The sequence below is a fragment of the Eschrichtius robustus genome, chromosome 6 (assembly GCF_028021215.1).
Source record: "Eschrichtius robustus isolate mEscRob2 chromosome 6, mEscRob2.pri, whole genome shotgun sequence".
In the NCBI taxonomy this organism is placed as follows: Eukaryota; Metazoa; Chordata; class Mammalia; order Artiodactyla; family Eschrichtiidae; genus Eschrichtius; species Eschrichtius robustus.
The window spans coordinates 87976215-87992195 of record NC_090829.1 but is presented as its reverse complement, the minus strand read 5'-3'; the positions used below and the strand labels follow the sequence as shown (position 1 = coordinate 87992195).

The window sequence follows — 15981 nt, the reverse complement described above, 5'->3', positions numbered from 1 at the left end:
ACTGTCACACAGATGGAAAGCCTCCTAACCACCTTCTCTCCTCTCTTACAGGTAAGACAGAAAGCAGAGATGCTTTTTACTTTGCTGGGATGTTTCGCATCACCAACATTGAGTTTCTTCCTGAATACCGACAGAAGGAGTCCAGGGAATTTCTATCAGTGGCCCGGACCGTGCAGCAAGTGGTGAGGTGATGGGGGGTGGGGGTGGAGCTTGAAAGGCTGGGGAAGGTGAGGTCAGGGGGTAAGAGATGGGGGGTTGGGGTTACAGTGTCATAGGTGAGCAGGGTGGATGAAGGAAGAACTCAGGGAAACATGGGATTTAGCTCATCTTGGTTGTAAGATAAAATTGCTTATTTGATAGAATTGCTTACTTTGTTTTTTCTCCTGAAAGTAAAAAGAAATGGCTCTCTGAGCTTCAGTTTTTCTTATCTATAAAATAAAAGAATTGGATCAGGTGATATTTAAAATGGCTTCCAGTACAGAAATTACATGCATACTGATTAATTCTGTGATCCATACAGATTTATTTCAACCTTGATGCACTGGCATCTCTTCACTTAAAAAAAAAAAAAAAAAAAAAAACCTTTCCTATTGTAGAACTGATACGTATTTATTGTAAAAATTTATAAAATTTACAAAACTACTTAAAAAATATAATCTCCTTTAACATCGTCTCCAGCGATAGAGCCCCTTTTGATTCTGGACCACGTAGACACAGGACATAGGGCCATATTGGAGTATTAGTAGATATTCAGTTTTATAATCTGACTTTTTCCTCTTAACATAAGATTGCATGTTTCTATGCAAGTTCATATTCTTTAAAAAGCATACGTTTTGATAGCTTCAAGTTGGCAAGTCCCTTTTTATTGGATATTTAAGTTGTTTCCAATTTTTGCTATTAACAGATAACACTATAACGAAACCGCCACGTAAATTGTGTGTATCTCTGATTACTTCCTTAGCTGATTTCCTAAAAGTATAATTGGTCGCATAGGAGAATATTTATCATGGCTCTTGGTACCTATTACCAATAGAAAGTTTCTGCCAGTCTGAACTTGCACAGGAATAGAGAGGGTGGCCTAGCAGTGGTGACTCTCCTGCAGTGACAGGCACTCTGCAGTGTAAGATGAAGAAGGGCTGAGAGAGAGCGAGCGAGCAAAGACGGTAGCAGGCATAGTGACTCTTATTGATTGAAGGCCTCCTATATACTGGGTAAAGTGCAAAACCCTTTACCATTTCAATATATCAATTATCCCTCAAATTAGCCCAAGGAGATGGGCATTCTTTTAAAATCTCTTTACCATTTTTTCCAATCCCAGGCAGTATTCTTCCTTCAACGCCCAAAGCCATTCCTCTCTACTGCTGAAGTTATCCTTCAAAAATAACATTTCTCCTTTGGCTTAAGGATAAAATACTGATTCTTAAGAATAGCAGGATAAAATACTGATTCTTAAGAATAGCAGGCAAGCACTTTTCTAAATCTGTCCCCCGATTGTCCCAGTCTCATTCCTTACCACTTTCTCCCAACAGAAACCTTGTGATCTAAGGCAGTCATTACTTGTGTTATGAATAATCATTGCATTTACATGTCTGGCAGCCCTGGTTTCTGCTGCTATTCACTCAGGACCTAAAGCCGTCTGTCCAATTTCTATGGAGTGAAATTCCACCCGTCATTCATGACCCATCAAAAAGCCTCCTTCTCTGTGAAATCCTCCCCGGCCTCCTGCAGAGTCAATGCTGGCTTTGTGTAGACCCTGTTTGTATAGTTAGTATTGCACTCAATGCATTTTATTATAGTTATTTAACATCCCACCCAATGAGGTAGGTATTTTGATCACCACTTTACAGATTAAAAGAGAGAGAGACAGAAAGAGAAAAACAAATACCGTATGCTAACACATATATATGGAATCTAAGGAAAAAAAAAAAAAAGTCATGATAAACCTAGGGGCAAGAGGGGAATAAAGACACAGACCTAGAGAATGGACTTGAGGATATCGGAGGGGGAAGGGTAAGCTGTGACAAAGTGAGAGAGTGGCATGGACATATATACACTACCAAACATAAAATAGATAGCTAGTGGGAAGCAGCCGCATAGCACAGGGAGATCAGCTCCGTGCTTTGTGACCACCTAGAGGGGTGGGATAGGGAGGGTGGGAGGGAGGGAGATGCAAGAGGGAAGAGATATGGGGACATATGTATATGTATAACTGATTCACTTTGTTATAAAGCAGAAACTGACACACCATTGTAAAGCAATTATACTCCAATAAAGATGTTAAAAAAAAAAAAAAAAAAAAGAAGCTCAGCAGGCCTCGGTAATGTGTTCTGTGTTTCATAGTGAATTTAAACTCCATGGCCCATTTTTTTCCACAATGCTATATTATTTCTAAGGTTTTTCGTTTTTTGTTTTTTTCTCCTGGGCAATTAGGTAGGTGATTTTGCTATTATGTAAAAAGAGGACTACAGGAGGAGAAGATTTGGCAGAAGAAATTGGTTTTAGAAATGCTAAGTAAGGGCAAACAGTCAATTGACTGAAATAGCTCTCTTTTGAGATCCATTTATGGTGTTTTAAAAGATCTGGGTGTGTCCCTGGAAATTGCAGAGTTCTGCAGTGGGATGTGGAAGTTGGACTGTGGGCACCACGCGCCCTCTAGCGGCTAATATACATTTTCCATGGGTGCATTGGTAGAAAAGAGGTTGGGCTGAATACCTTGAAAATACGCTTAAAGGAGTTTCACTCATTCATTGTGGAGAAAATTAACTTTTGGAGTAGGCAGAATGCAGCAGTTAAGTTTGGTTAGGGTGTCTAAAGACAGCAATAAATGAATAAAGGTAGCTGATTAATCTTCACAGACAGCAGAATGACAGTAAGTAACCCTGATACAGGAAGTAAGAATTTATTTGAATTCAAGGAATAATGTCTGGGTTTGGCCTTAGAGGCCTTTAGTTTGAGCCTTGCTTTTCTCCTTGCTAACTGTCAGAGCTTGGACCTACGGCACACTGGGTATCATGAGAGGAAGCCAATTTGAAAGACTTCAGACATCTTGGTTCTTCTTTTGCAGGTAAACCTGGTTTATACAACATCTGCCTTCTCCAAATTTTACAAGCAGTCGGTCGTTGCAGATGTCAGGTAATGAATGTCCCTTGCTTTGGGACTTCTACGTTCACTGCTGTAAATACCTCAAAAGGCTGTGGAAGGGCTGAAAGAGCGCCATTCTCAAGTAACCTCTTGGGGGCAGTTGTGGGTTAATACCCTTCTAGCACAATAACAACCCAACTCTTCCCCCCCCCCTTATTTATTTATTTATTTTAAAGACTTTATGTATGTATGTATGTATGTATGTATTTTTGGCTGCGTTGGGTCTTCGTTGCTGTGCACGGGCTTTCTCTAGTTGCGGCGAGCAGGGGCTACTCTTCATTGTGGTGCGCAGGCTTCTCATTGCGGTGGCTTCTCTTGTTGCGGAGCACCGGCTCTAGGTGCGTGGGCTTCAGTAGTTGTGGTACATGAGACTCAGCAGTTGTGGCTCGGGTGCCCTAGAGCTCAGGCTCAGTAGTTGTGGCGCACCGGCTTAGTTGCTCCGAGGCATGTGGGATCTTCCCGGACCAGGACTCGAACCCATGTGCCCTGCATTGGCAGGCGGATTCTTAACCACTGAGCCACCAGGGAAACCTGCAGCCAAACTCTTTGTCACGCTACATGCTGAGTTTTTTTCTTCATTTACCAAAGCCTGCCCTCTTTCCAGAAGTGGGATCCTAGACCTTTGTATTAATGCCACTGGGCAAAATGACCATAAACACGTCCACTATATTGGGTGAGGGCAAACAGAAGACACAGACCAGTCAATGTCTCTCAAAATATGTTCAGTAAAAAACTGGTCAGTAGAGATCTTCTGAGAAAAAAAGGATCCCATGGTCAAATAATTTTTAGGAAAATTTGTGTGCCTTGTACTGTATCCTCCCCTCACCCCTAATATATCTGCAGATAGTCACAATCCATTTGGGCAGATTAAAGGCACTGAGAAGTCTTGGAGCAAAGCAATTTGTTTCCTCTCCTTCACCTTCCATTTCCCAAATTATGTGCTGTAGAACACTATCTTATGTTTTTTTCATAGTTGTCATAAATATGACAATATTTGTGCAGGTAAGAGCTCCTACTCCAGGGTCAGATTGAAAACCAAATTAGGCTTGATTCCTGATTTGCTACTCAGTAGCGGTGTGATTTTGAGTTGTAGATGACCTTAATTTCCTCATCTGTAAAACTGGAAGCGTTAACAGGACCTTCCTCAAAAGATTAAATGGGATAAAGCAGATTTAGCACTGTGTCTGGACATGGTGAGGTATCAAACGTTCTAACTGTTGTTATTTGTAATAGCAGTGAATACTGATTGACATCCATAGAAACAGTATATTCTCCATGGAGATGCAAAATATACTAATGGTTCTAGATTTGAACACAGCACAAGAATACACATACCATGATGCTTTCCTTTCCAAATTCCCATGTGTTCATTGGCCTCACCTTGAATTTATCACTTGGGTCACTGGCTCCTTATGAAAGTCTACTTCCTAAGAGGTATCCCTGAACTTCTTTCTCTTTTCACTACAGCAGTAACAACAAAGGTGGCCTCCTTGTCCACTTTTGGCTTGTGTTTGTCATGCCACATGCCAAGGGCCATATCTTCTGTGAGGACTGTGTGGCTGCCATCTTGAAGGACTCCATCCAGACAAGCATCATAAACCGGACGTCCGTGGGGAGCCTGCAGGGTCTGGCTGTGGACATGGACTCTGTGGTACTAAATGGTGATTGTTGGGTAATTCTCCCTCAAGCACTCCTTCCTGCAGCACTCTTGATACTGTCGTTATCGTAGTCAATGTTGCCGTGAAGTACGGTCTTCCCTCTATATCCACGGACTTCGCATTCATGGATTCAGCCAACCATGGATAGAAAATATTTGGGAAAAAAATTCCAGAAAGTTCCAAAAAGCAAAACTTGAATTTGCCATAGGCTGGTGACTATTTACGCAGCATTTACACTGTATTAGGTATTAGAAGTAATCTAGAGATGATTTAAAGTATACAGGAGGATGTGCATAGGTTTTATGCAAATACTATGCCATTTTACATAAGGGACTTGAGCATTCATGAATTTTGGTATCCTTGGGGGTCCTGGAGCCAATCTCCTGTGGATACTGAGGAATGACTGTATTCTTCTCCACAATCCCAGTGGAACAGGATTAGCTGAAGACATTGGAGCTACATTGATAAAGGAAGTTGCTAAATGTTATATACAGTGATTAGACAATAGAATTGGGGTCAGAATATACATGAAAATGAATTTATTAAAGCGTACCCTTCTCTATATTTAATTTGGCTTCATGCATCTTCAAACTAAGGCTCCAAGGGACAAAGACCTGGAGAAGGAAAATTTTGCTGAGGTTTACCTTTCTTGTTTCTTCCCTTGTTCAGACAGAACTGCGCCTATGTTCTATAGTGTGCCCCAATGCTCCAAAATGGCCTGCCCAAAACACAGTCAGAATGCAAATTCCATCATTTGTCTTGACAGTAAAGTGGTTTAATTATTGTTTAACCCCAAATTTATGCAGTTTTCTATTTTGATTTAAATTATATATATGTGTTAGGCATATAGTAGGTAGTTCATAAGTATTTGTAATAAGTAATGAATCAATAAAAAAAATCTCTAGTGGAAAATTCTGTACCACATATACTACTTCAGATATAGAACCAATTATTATCATGTTTAGTTGCTTTTTTATCTTCAAAAAATGTTTAAAAGTTGTTACAACAGATGATTTCAAGCACAAAAGTAAAGAGAATCGTTTAATGAACTCTTACACACTTTACTCAGCTTCAACAACTATCAACTCATAGCTGTCCTATTTGATCTCTAAATACCTAAATAACCTCCCTTTTACCCTCACAGGATTATTTTAAAGCAAATCCCAGATATGTTGGATTGCTTTTAAAGGCCAAGATATTTTTACTAAGCAAAATTCTAACAAAATGAAATGCTGGGACTGATAGTGTTTTTTCTATGTGCTTTTTCAATGCAGCTGGGCTTCGGTCAGATTACTCTTCAACCATAGGATCTGGTAAATTATGTCTGTGGTTTCTCCCCCACCCTCCAACCTCCCCACCCCCACTGCCTCCAAATCAGTATCCTTTTTGGCTGTAGTTTTCCTGTTCACATGATGGTGTTTGTTAGTGTTCTTTCCGTTGCAAGTGACAGATATAATATATTCAAACTAGCTTAAGCACAAAAGAAACATGATTGCCTCATATAACTGGGACATACGTGGAATATGCTGGCTGCAGGCATGGTTGGGTCCAGGTTCTAAGATAAAACATCGGCAGGACTCTGCATTTTTGTTTTCTTCTGCTGAGACTTCATCAAGTGGGTTCTTCCAATGTGGTGGCATAAATGGCCACCAGTAGATCCAAGCTTATGATTTATCAGTTTAGCTACCATGGTGGAAAAAACCTCACCTGTATTTTGAGAAGTCCTTGGGCTGAGTTTCATTGTCTCAAATTGGCTGACATGCCCACTCCTGAAACAGCTGCTTTGGCTCTGATTGGTCAGTCTGGGTCGTGTGCTCACTTCTGGACCTAGGGTGAGTTTAACCCCAACCAAGCCACATGGACAGAGTAAGAGTAGTTTCTCAAAGTAAAATCTAGGTGCTGTTATCAGAAGAGATGAGAGTGGATTCCAGGCTGGCAAAGACGGCAGCTATTCTCCATGTGAGCTCTTTTGCTCTTTACTCTTCTATAAAGATTTCTAGAAAAATCATTCCTAAAACAAAACAAAGCAAAATAAAGTGCTGTCTCCACAGACAAAGGCTGCTCTCAGTACTTCTACGCAGATCACCTGTCTCTCCGCTACCCTCTGGAGATCTCGGCAACCTCGGGGAGGCTGATGTGCCACTTCAAGCTGGTGGCCATAGTGGGCCACCTGATCCGTCTCTCGATAGAGTCCGTCCGGATTGAAGCCGACAACTGTGTCACCGACTCCCTGACCATTTACGACGCCCTCCTGCCAATCCAGAGCACCATCTTGTATAGGTATTACGCAGGCACTCTGGTTGGCAAGAGAAAAGAATGTTTACAATGTCTCTCTTCTGCAGTATCTGGCTTGCCCTTGGATTTTTTTAAACCATTTTTGTGTATACTCATGAGGTCAAAGATTGACCCGTGCCCTATTTAGTGCCCCCTGTATTAGCCAGAGCCTATCAGACACAGTGTTTGCTTTTCACTTGTAGCATACAACAGTCAAAATCATTGGGAACTTCAGTCAATAGTTCTGATATATATTTCAGATTTTTTTTTTTTTTGGTTTAATTTTACTTTCATTGCAATCACCGTGAAGGTCACTGTTTCAATAGAGTGTGAGAATAAATATTCTATTATGATTGCATAGCATTAGTAAAACAAATCTTTTTCCTTATAAAGATAACACAGTGTTTATTGTGAAAGTGAGGTCAATCAGAGAAAACAATGTCAATTATCTTACATTCCCATTACCCAGAGTAAATGTCTGTTATATTTTTGCATACATTCTTTCATTCATACGTGTACGTAATTACACACACATATACATATACATATCCTAGTATTTCTTACTCACTAGTAGACATCTTTTTATGAGTGCTTAATATTTTGGTAACCTAGTAATGTCAGTTAGGCTTTATTAAGAATTTGCTATTTTTACTCATTGTGCTAAAAGGCATATGAATTATCATTTTAAATAGTGTTTATGTATGTATATAATAGTATTTTATGTAAGTATTATTTATTTATATTTTGGTGGTGAATGAACATGTTAAAAATTCAAACAGTGTCTAAAGATTTGTAGTGAAAAGTAAGTTTGTCACTGACACTCACCCCTCAATCACTGTTATTGGTTTCTTTTCACTATTCCCAGACATATTTAGTTATTATCTCATTTAATCCTCACCACAATTCTATGAGGAGTATACTATTATTATTACTACCATTTCAGAGTTGGGAAACTGGCATTTATGAAGAACTAGTTACTTCATTGCCCAATTAAGTGATAGAGCTGAGTTTTTGTTTGTTTGTTTGTTTGTTTGTTTTAAATTTATTTATTTTTGGCTGTGTTGGGTCTTCGTTTCTGTGCGAGGGCATTCTCTAGTTGTGGCAAGCGGGGGCCCCTCTTCATCGTGGTGAGCGGGCCTCTCACTATCGCGGCCTCTCTTGTTGCGGAGCACAGGCTCCAGACACGCAGGCTCAGTAGCTGTGGCTCACGGGCCTAGTTGCTCTGCGGCATGTGGGATCTTCCCAGACCAGGGCTCGAACCCGTGTTCCCTGCATTGGCAGGCAGATTCTCAACCACTGCGCCACCAGGGAAGCCCTAGAGCTGAGTTTTGAACCCAATTTTCCCTGGTGAAGAGCCCATGACTTTAGCTATTAAATACCCTGCCTGTATATCTTGTTTGCTCTCAAGGAGTGTCCAGTGACAGCCATCCAAGAGGATTCTTCATTAGTCACTGGACAAAAATTTCTGCAGCTATATCAGCTCCGCTCCACCTATAGTGCCCTCTGGCCACTAATTGATGAAGACCTGGCTGGCAGAGTCTGATTCACAGGAAATGTGTGGATGGCCCAAAAAAATGTGTGGAATTAGTGGTGGATGGAGGTCCGATTCTCAATAACCTATTATTTTTGTGCTTTTGTTTTGTTACCTGGTTTCAGAATTTGTGAACCCACAAGAACATTAATGTCATTTGTTTCGACAAATAATCTCATGTTGGTGACGTTTAAGTCTCCTCAGATACCAAGGCTCTCAGGAATCCGGGCATATTTTGAGGTCGTTCCAGAACAAGGTAAGCTTCCCCAATTGAAAAAAGTCATGAGAAATACTTGTTATGATAGATACTCCAGTCTTATCTCTCCCAAGGCTGTGCTGTAATACTAGTTGCATTAGTCAGGACCCTGAGTCAGGGTCTGGTTCAAAGAGGGAGATGGTATTAGTTACTCTAACAGAGAATTTAATGTAAAGAACTGTTAACTCAGTACAGAGGTGTTAACTGGGTAACTCAAAAGGCAAAAAAACAAAAACAAAACACAAAAAAACTGTAAGCTATCATGGATGTAAAACATGTAGGAAGCAACTAGCACTGTAGATCTAGAGGAACAAAGGAAAGGAATTGGAATGATTACAATTTAGGGCTTGGAGGAGGGGGGGTGGTCTGTGTAATGGAACTCAGACCTCTGCCCAGCTGGTGTTGGTGTCTATAAATTCGGAGGCAGGTGTTCATGAACCTGGGACCCAGACCTTTGAGGAGAGGGTGCCAGACAGCTGAGCTGGCATCTTTTAGGGAGACACAATAAAGCGGAAGTTGGAAAAACTGCTAACAGATTCAACTCTGTTACAGGAAGGAAGAGTAGCTGTGAGAGTGAAGCAGCATTGCTGGGGTGACACTCCCAGGAATAAGAAACAGACTGAAGCCCTGTTCTTCCCTCTCCAGCCTTCTAGTCTCCCTTTAGCACCCCCTACTGGCAGAGCCTATCAGGTAGTGAAGGACAGAAGTGGTTTGTATAGTCCAGACCAGCCTTGCAGAAGAGTAGAGAGGGGTGGGTTTGGAGCTGAGGGACAATAGCTCAGTAACTAGCACATTCTTTCCTGAATTCTCATTTATAGTAATGCACGTAAGTGCCATCCTAGAAAGTGCTCATGATGCAAAACCCAGAGGATTTAATGGGTTTTTCTAGTGAGCAAAAAGTGACCTCCTCTTTATTCTTCTCTTTTTGACTTGGGTTGACGAAGTCAAACAAAACAAAATGAAAAGAGCCTTCACTGAAACTCTAATGTTTTTGTAATATTTGTTGCCTTGGAAACTGGTCAGATCTTACAGGTCATGTCTTGGTAACTTCTTTATGAGCATCAACAAAGCTAAAGGGGTCAGAATGGGAGATGGGGGTGAGGAGGGAAGAGAATTGGGCTTAAGTAGGTGGTGAGAGCTACAGGTTCATCACTATTTTAAGGCAGTGGCTCATTTTGATAGGTTTTTCTCTGTCAAATTATTACAAAACAAAATGTAAAATTGATTTATTGAACTAGATAGTTGAGATAGTGTTAGGTTGAAAATTATCTGTAACTCCAAAGGTTAAAAATAGAATTATAACAGAAATATTATAGTGGAATTTGTCTATTCACTCAACAAATATTTACTGAACATCTGTTGTATGCCAGAAATGACTGTAGGTGTTAGGGAAATAGTAAACAAAATAGAAAGAATATCAGTGCTCTTGGGCCGCTTATATTCTAGCAGAAGGATGACCATAACAGTAAGAATAGACATGTAGATTGTCTTATTTAAATAGTATAACACATTATGAAAACTGGATATCTCTTGAACAAGAAATACACACTAATTTGAACAAAATTAACTCAGAAGCTTTAAAAATATATATTTACAGTGCTGTATGTCAAAATATACATACAGTGTTAATATGTTAATTATATCTCAATAAAACTAGAAGAAAAAATATATTTAAACCATGTTTTTTAAAGAAAGGAATAGCATCCTATAGATCTGTAACCAAAATAAATGATTTGAAAACAAGTATAGACTTTGAACAGTATATTAGCTGTACATCCGTAGGGTACTATTTTTTTTTTAAAAAATAGTTTAATTTCAAAACTATATAAGCTTATTGACCAAGAAAATGTGCATTTGTAGTTAAAGAAATGTATGCTGTCTATTTCCCATAATCTCACAACTGCAAATCATTGTGTGTTACTGGATATTTTTTTCAGAATGTGAAAACACAGTGTTGGTCAAAGAAATCACTGGCTTTGAAGGGAAAATTTCAAGTCCATATTACCCAAGCTACTACCCTCCGAAATGCAAGTGTACCTGGAAATTTCAGGTAGCCTAGTTTTAACAGTATCTTAGAAAAATATTGTTATCCTATTTTTAGTAGCTATTTATTTTTCAATTTAATTATACTTATTTTTTAAATTACAAAAAGAATGTCAGTTAATTTTATAATATTTAAACCTTATTAAAATATATTATCTAGAACATGAAAGTTTGTTGTAATTTCAAGCCTCTGCTCACAAATTAACTGCTTTTTGCAGACTGGGGCTTATTTGTCCAGTTTCTTACTTTGTATTAAAAAGAGCAAAGACATTGTTACAGGATCAAACAATTTATTTTATTATGGTAGAGCTCATTTATTAATTTTTAATTACTTCATCAGCATTATAATGAGAATAATAAAGAAATAATAAATTGAATTAGGCAACATATATTTCAGCTGTATAAGCAAATTGGAGTGTAAATTTATGTGAAATACATATGTCTCCCTCTGGCGCTAGACAGGGAGTCCCTGGTTTTGGTTTGTTTTTCAAAATCTCCGTGTGTAACCTATTTTTCTTTCTCCAGCTGTTATATTAATGTGGAGGGAGGTCGCCTTTGCTCTTTCAGCATATACATATGAAATCATTTTTGTGCGGCATAGCAGTTAGATGCAAGTGACAAGCAGTGTCTAGTTTGTATTCATTCAACATATTATTATTAAATGCCTGCTCCGTGTCAGGCAGTATTCTGAACACTGGGATGCATGAGATCTCTCTCTCACACACACGCACACACACACACACACACACACACACACACACACCCAAGCTCTGCTGTCATGGAGTTCTCTATAAAGTAGGGGAAGACAGGTGACAAACAAATAAACAAGTAAAATACATGCAGTGTGTTCCATGATGGTACAATGCTATGGAGAATACAGCTGGGGAGGGGCTCTGTAGCTGAGTTGGGGGGTGGTGGTGTGAAAGGTAGGTAGTCTGGGATTTGTTGTCTCAAGTAGGATGGTCAGGGAAAGCCTCACTGACGAGGGGACATTTGCATAGAACCTTGAGACACGAGGGAACTAACCTGGTGCATGCTGAAGGTAAGAGTGTTGCGGGCAAAGGGAAGAGCTGAGGCAAAGGCCCCGAGGAGGCAGGAGAGTGCTTGCTGCATGTAGGGTTCGTGCACAGTCCTAACAGTTAAATATTGAAATAATTTTATTATACCCAAATCTCTACCTACTAGTAGGCATCCTTAAATTATTTTTTTATCATTATCCCAAATATTTAAAATATAATTAAGACATAAAGGTTCTGGACTCTTGCTCACTGCCAGATTCTTGGTGCCTTAGGGCAGCAGAAGCTCAGAGCCTCAGGTGACTAGCAAGTCTGAAGGTGGGGGAGAGGGGTAGATGGAAAGAGAAGAAAAGAAGCGGTGGGGAAAGAGGAGGGAAAGACATCAAACCTCTGTCTCTTCAACTCTCCAATAAGCAGAGTTATCTTCTTTACAATATCTAGAACAAGAAAGACCCCATTCCCAGAAGCTCCATCAGGTGTTTGAAAGTCCTTTGAGATAAAACAAATGTTGATCCCACGGGAACTCATAAGATTTAAAAGGAAAATCCCTAAACGTTGCTGTGATTAAGTTTTAGTCAGGGTACAAACAAAAATATCAGATCACTTTCTGTTTCACTGGGTCAAGGGTTAGAAATGCAGAACAATAGGAAATCTTTATAAGGAAAAGAACATGGGGTGGGGGATGGGAAAGGGGAGACAGGAAACACTGGGAACAGACTTGTGTGATGACACCATTTCCCAGAGGTCAAGGTCCTCTGAGCGAGGAGGTTAAATAAAGCTGTTGCTTTGTTGGAAGGCTTTGAGCAGCCACCGATAGCTGTGTGAGAGCACATTTCTTTATTTTTTTTTTTGAAATTTTGAATTTTATTTTATTTATTTTTTTATAGACCAGGTTCTTATTAGTTATCCATTTAAAACATATTAGTGTATACATGTCAATCCCAATCTCCCAAATCATCACACCACCATCCCTCTCCCCCACCGCTTTCCCCCCTTGGTGTCCATACGTTTGTTCTCTACATCTGAGTCTCAATTTCTGCCCTGCAAACTGGTTCATCTGTACCATTTTTCTAGGTTCCCCATATATGCGTTAATATACAATATTTGTTTTTCTCTTTCTGACTTACTTCGCTCTGTATGATTGTCTCTAGATTCATCCACGTCTCTACAAATGACCCAATTTCGTTCCTTTTTATGGCTAATATTCCATTGTATGTATGTACCACAACTTCTTTATCCATTCGTCTGTCGATGGGCATGTAGGTTGCTTCCATGACCTGGCTATTGTAAATAGTGCTTCAATGAACATTGGGGTGCATGTGTCTTTTTGAAATATGGTTTTCTCTGGGTATGTGCCCAGTAGTGGGAAGCTGGGTCATATGGTAATTCTATTTTTAGTTTTTTAAGGAACCTCCATACTGTTCTCCATAGTGGTTGTATCAATTTACATTCCCACCAACAGTGCAAGAGGGCTCTCTTTTCTCCACACCCTCTCCAGCATTTGTTGTTTGTAGATTTTCTGATAATGCCCATTCTGACTGGTGTGAGGTGATACCTCACTGTAGTTTTGATTTGCATTTCTCTAATAACTAGTGATGTTGAGCAGATTTTCATGAGCTTCTTGGCCATCTGTATGTCTTCTTTGGAGAAATGTCTATTTAGATCTTCTGCCCATTTTTGGATTGGGTTGTTTGTTTCTTTAATATTGAGCTGCATGAGCTGTTTATATATTTTAGAGATTAATCCTTTGTCTGTTGATTCGTTTGCAAATATTTTCTCCCATTGTGAGGGTTGTCTTTTTGTCTTGTTTATGGTTTCCTTTGCTGTGAAAAAGCTTTGAAGTTTCATTAGGTCCCATTTGTTTATTTTTGTTTTTATTTCCATTACTCTAGGAGGTGGATCAAAAAAGATTTATGATCAAAAATCATAAATCAAAAAGATTTATGTCAAAGAGTGTTCTTCCTATGTTTTCCTCTAAGAGTCTTATAGTATCTGGTCTTACATTTAGGTCTTTAATCCATTTTGAGTTTATTTTTGTGTATGGTGTTAGGGAGTGTTCTAATTTCATTATTTTACATGTAGCTGTCCAGTTTTCCCAGCACCATTTATTGAAGAGACTGTCTTTCTCCATTGTATATCCTTGCCTCCTTTGTCATAGATTAGTTGACCATAGGTGCGTGGGTTAATCTCTGGGCTTTCTATCTTGTTCCATTGATCTATGTTTCTGTTTTTGTGCTAGTACCATATTGTTTTGATTACTGTAGCTTTGTAGTATAGTCTGAAGTCAGGGAGTCTGATTCCTCCGGCTCCGTTTATTTCCCTCAAGACAGCTTTGGCTATTTGGGGTCTTTTGTGTCTCCATACAAATTTTAAGATGATTTGTTCTAGTTCCGTAAAAAATGTCATTGGTAATTTGATAGGGATTGCATTCAATCTGTAGATTGCTTTGGGTAGTATAGTCATTTTCACAATATTGATTCTTCCAATCCAAGAGCATGGTATATCTCTCCATCTGTTGGTATCATCTTTAATTTCTTTCATCAGTGTCTTACAGTTTTCTGCATAGAGGTCTTTTGTCTCCCTAGGTAGGTTTATTTCTAGGTATTTTATTCTTTTTGTTGCAATGGTAAATGGGAGTCTTTCCCTAATTTCTCTTTCAGATTTTTCATCATTAGTGTATAGGAATGCCAGAGATTTCTGTGCATTAATTTTGTATCCTGCAACTTTACCTAATTCATTGATTAGCTCTAGTAGTTTTCTGGTGGCAGTTTTAGGATTCTCTATGTATAGTATCATGTCATCTGCAAACAGTGACAGCTTTACTTCTTCTTTTCCAATTTGTATTCCTTTTATTTCTTTTTCTTCTCTGATTGCCATGGCTAGGACTTCCAAAACTATGTTGAATAATAGTGGTGAGACTGGACATCCTTGTTTTGTTCCTGATCTTAGAGGAAATGCTTTCAGTTTTTCACCATTGTGAATGATGTTTGCTGTGGGTTTGTCATATATGGCCTTTATTATGTTGAGGTAGGTTCCCTCTATGCCCACTTTCTGGAGAGTTTTTATCATAAATGGGTGTTGAATTTTGTCAAAAGCTTTTTCTGCATCTATTGAGATGATCATATGGTTTTTATTCTTCAATTTGTTAATATGGTGTATCACATTGCTTGATTTGTGTATATTGAAGAATCCTTGCATCCCTGGGATAAACCCCACTTGATCATGGTGTATGATCCTTTTAATGTGCTGTTGGATTCTGTTTGCTAGTATTTTGTTGAGGATTTTTGCATGTATATTCATCAGTGATATTGGTCTGTAATTTTCTTTTTTTGTAGTATCTTTGTCTGGTTTTGGTATCAGGGTGATGGTGGCCTCATAGAATGAGTTTGGGAGTGTTCCTTCCTCTGCAATTTTTTGGAAGAGTTTGAGAAGGTTGAGTGTTAGCTCTTCTCTAAATATCTGATAGAATTCACCTGTGAAGCCATCTGGTCCTGGACTTTTGTTTGTTGGAAGATTTTTAATCACAGTTTCAATTTCATTACTTGTGATTGGTGTGTTCATATTTTCTATTTATTCCTGGTTCAGTCTTGGAAGGTTATACCTCTCTAAGAATTTGTCCATTTCTTCCAGATTGTCCATTTTATTGGCATAGAGTTGCTTGCAGTAGTCTCTTAGAATGCTTTGTATTTCTGCATTGTCTGTTGTAACTTCTCCTTTTTCATTTCTAATTTTATTGATTTGAGTCCTCTCCCTCTTTCTCTTGATGAGTCTGGCTAATGGTTTACAAATTTCATTTATCTTCTCAAAGAACCAGGTTTAGTTTTGTTGATCTTTGCTATTGTTTTCTTTGTTTCTATTTCATTTATTTCTGCTCTGATCTTTATGATTTCTTTCCTTCTGCTAACTTTGGGTTTTGTTCGTTCTTCTTTCTCTAGTTCCTTTAGGTGTAACTTTAGATTGTTTATTTCAGATTTTTCTTGTTTCTTGAGGTAGGCTTGTATAGCTATAAACTTCCCTCTTATAACTGCTTTTGCTGCATCCCATAGGTTTTGGATCGTTGTG

At 38.9% G+C, this 15981-nt stretch overlaps 1 protein-coding gene across 1 annotated transcript in view; it reads left to right on the top strand.

Moving 5' to 3' along the window:
• The window catches only part of TMPRSS7 (transmembrane serine protease 7), a 42548-nt gene that overhangs the window by 4896 nt on the left and 21671 nt on the right, over positions 1–15981 (top strand). The window contains exons 3-9 of the mRNA XM_068545539.1: positions 52–182; positions 3065–3132; positions 4609–4802; positions 6074–6112; positions 6851–7079; positions 8730–8860; positions 10798–10910. Of these exons, the coding sequence (XP_068401640.1) occupies positions 52–182; positions 3065–3132; positions 4609–4802; positions 6074–6112; positions 6851–7079; positions 8730–8860; positions 10798–10910 (905 nt within the window). The remainder of the gene's footprint in view (positions 1–51; positions 183–3064; positions 3133–4608; positions 4803–6073; positions 6113–6850; positions 7080–8729; positions 8861–10797; positions 10911–15981) is intronic.